The 3,163-nt window shown below is 36.8% G+C and overlaps 1 protein-coding gene across 1 annotated transcript; it reads left to right on the forward strand.

Annotated features, from left to right (window-relative positions):
- The first annotated feature begins 2,105 nt into the window (after positions 1–2,105).
- LOC145784062 (uncharacterized) lies at positions 2,106–2,763 on the forward strand. The gene is made up of 2 exons (XM_082595818.1): positions 2,106–2,289; positions 2,381–2,763. Exons 1-2 carry the CDS (start codon positions 2,106–2,108, stop codon positions 2,614–2,616), a joined length of 420 nt encoding a protein of 139 aa, XP_082451944.1. The 3' UTR covers positions 2,617–2,763.
- Positions 2,764–3,163: the final 400 nt, after the last annotated feature.

The raw sequence follows: 3,163 nt of genomic DNA on the forward strand, positions 1-3,163 counted from the left end.
ATGAGCCTTGCTCAGCATTACACGTTGGAGAGTTAAAATCACGATAATAATAAGAAAAATAGTAAAACTTTTGGAAAATTACAGGGAAATTCATTTATGAGAATCTAGTTACTGGCAACACTGTTCAATGCAATGTTGATTGTTGAATCCTTCAGAAAAAAGCCTGTTGTCAGTTGTCACTTGTCAGTATTTATTTCAGAATTTTTTTAACCATCACAATGAAAACAATACGTAGCAGAAGTCTAGAAAAAAGTAAATGGGAGGTCTATGAGAATGTAGGAGCTTTTATTCATTATATTTTATCTGTAAAGTGTAACAGTTATTTCAGAAAGTAGAAAGCTTGTTCTAGCCATATTTGTGCCCAGGGAACTCAGTGACATAACTTTGCTTCTACCTTTTTCAGATACAGGCACACACATAATTGCATATCTAATTTTCGATTTTGTAAATTTCCTATTTATCTTTTAATTTTGAATTTAGGAACCTTATTGGATAACACAGTTTATGTAATTAACCGATTTCATCTTGCTATTTAAATAGGCAGTGGCTATTTGACCGGCTCCGGTCTTTGAATCTGAAACACTATTTGACCGGTCATGACGTCACTACATAAGCACTTTTTTCTTTTTCTCTTTCAAAGCAAAAGACGATAAGCGCCTTAAGTTTTAAATTCAATACGTTTTTTTCAACTGAATCCGTGGCGCATACGTAACGTATCGGGCTGCCATTGTAGAGGGAATGAGTTCGATTCTATCCGGTGTTCTTTTTTTTTTTTTTTTAATTAAATTTTTGAAAGTGGAAAGTTGTCTTGAAAGGTTGGTTGAGATGATGATTTGAAACTTAACTGATTGTTGTGCGACAATGAGACTGGATTTAATTTTTAACTTCGGACTTCAGCGAAACGTAATCTTACAGCCTATTAGAAGGTGTGATTTTTTCAGAGAATTTGTGCTAAGAAATGAAAGGAATTTGTTAAAAATAAAGACTAGAAAAAACTTTTTTAATTCGTTTTGAAACTTTTTTATTCACTTGTTGATTCATTCATACTAGTTTGTATCCTTTTGTAGTTAAAAAAAAAAAAAAACGCTTCCGGATAGTATCGAACGCATTTCCTCTAAAATGGCAGCCCCAGACGTTACGTATGCGCCACGGACTCAGTTGAAGGAAACGTGTTGAATTTAAAACTTAACGCGCTTATCGTCTTTTGCTTTGAAAGAAAAAAGTGCTTATGTAGTGACGTCATGACCGGTCAAATAGTGTTTCAGATTCAAAGACCGGAGCCGGTCAAATAGCCACTGCCATTTAAATAGGCTACAGTAGCAGTAAAAAGTTACCAGTATTCATTTACAGGTGAGAACAACTAATCCAACTTCTGTGGCTGAGTTTTTTGAAACTTTTAGTTTCAGATTTTTGCGGTGCGGGCGCAGTGTGACATTTTCAGAATTTTTGCGGTGCGGTGCAGTGTGCGGGCAAACATTTGCAGTGCAGTGCGGGTAGCGGGCAGATTTTTCCTGCCCGCGCCATCACTACAAGCTGGTGTGTTCGAAATGGTTCGAAATCACCTTTTTGTTTTTCTTTGTGTGAAGACTTGGCAGAAGCTGCTAACTTGTCCATTTGCTGGTATGGTTTAGCAGGTTTAGAAAAGAGTTCGAAAGGCAGTAGTTTTTTTTTGAGTAACTGCTTAGGTGTATATTTGATTATGCATGAAAATTTTTGTCAACTTGATTTCTGGAAGCATATATTAGCCTAGATCTAAACGTACCTAATTTGAGCACTTGGTTTTTTAGTCCATTAGTAATCCTGTCCATGTGGACAGTTTTTGTGTACCAACTGCAGCAGAAGGATGTCATTGGCATGGGTGGCAGAGGTTAGCGAAGCCATAATATAAGTCAGTTGATTAGGTAAACTGTAATACTAACCTTATATTTTTAGTATTGGCATAAATTGTACTGTACGGTACATTGTATTAGCTGACTTAGGTGATATTTTGGTCTTTTGCTGCCATCCTTGCTGTGCAAATAATTTTTGTTTATTTGCCAGCAGAAAAAATACGCAAACTGAACTCTATTTCAGCATTACAGTTTTTCAGTAACTATAAAAGAACAATGGAAAGTAGGACATTTTATGGTAAACGTAGGCCAAGAGTTCCATTGTTTGCAACAGCTATTGCTGGAGGACATGCTGGAGAAAGTGATGATGAAAACTTATCTGATTCTGATGGGGAATACTCACCTGAATCTGAACAAGTTGGCATTGGTGGAAGTGATGTTATGAATCAAAGTGATTCAGGTGAGGTTCGGTTCTTTGTTCACTATGTTTGATAATTCACTGACGGCATTTCATAACCTCATATTCATTGTGATGTTTATTGTTTTTTCAGATGATGATGAGAATGTGGTGGATGTCTCTGTTCTCGATACTTCTAAGAAAACACTGTCTTGGAAAGAAATTAATGGAGCAGCTACATCTCGCATCGTACCACAATGGTTAGGAAGTCCACACAGGGCTGACTGCATCTCAGCACCCATCAACTATTTTCGTTCTTATTTTGATGCTACTATCATGAGTCACATTGTGTTACAATCAAACTTGTATGCAGTGCAACGTGCAAGTTGATCCATCGAAACCGTTGGGAATTACTGCAGATAAACTTGAAAAATTCTTTGCAGTTGTAATGTTAATGTCCATAGTTTATCTTCCAAACTCAAGACTTTATTGGTCTGTGGGCCTTGGAATAACTAAGGTTTCAGAAATTATGTCAAGGCGTCGTTTTGAAGAGATCAAAAGACTTCTTCATTTCAACAACAATACTGACATGCTGGCACCTGGTCACAATGAGTTTGATAAGTTGTTTAAACTGAGGCCACTGTTGAACCATCTTCAGAAGAAATATAATTCTATCCCAATGACACAAACACTTAGTATTGATGAGCAAATGGTCCCATTCAAGGGGAAGTCATGTATGAAGCAGTACATACCAAGTAAACCTCATAAGTATGGCTACAAAGTTTTTGTGCTGTGCAACAGCAAAGGAGTCATACATGACTTTGAGATTTATACTGGCAAAATAAGTGTTCCTGTGAATGAACCTGACCTTGGAGCCAGCTCGAATATTGTGGTGCAGTTGTCGAAAGTTATCCCAGCTGATAAAAACCATTTACTT

Source organism: Aplidium turbinatum, chromosome 15, assembly GCF_918807975.1.
Source record: "Aplidium turbinatum chromosome 15, kaAplTurb1.1, whole genome shotgun sequence".
In the NCBI taxonomy this organism is placed as follows: Eukaryota; Metazoa; Chordata; class Ascidiacea; order Aplousobranchia; family Polyclinidae; genus Aplidium; species Aplidium turbinatum.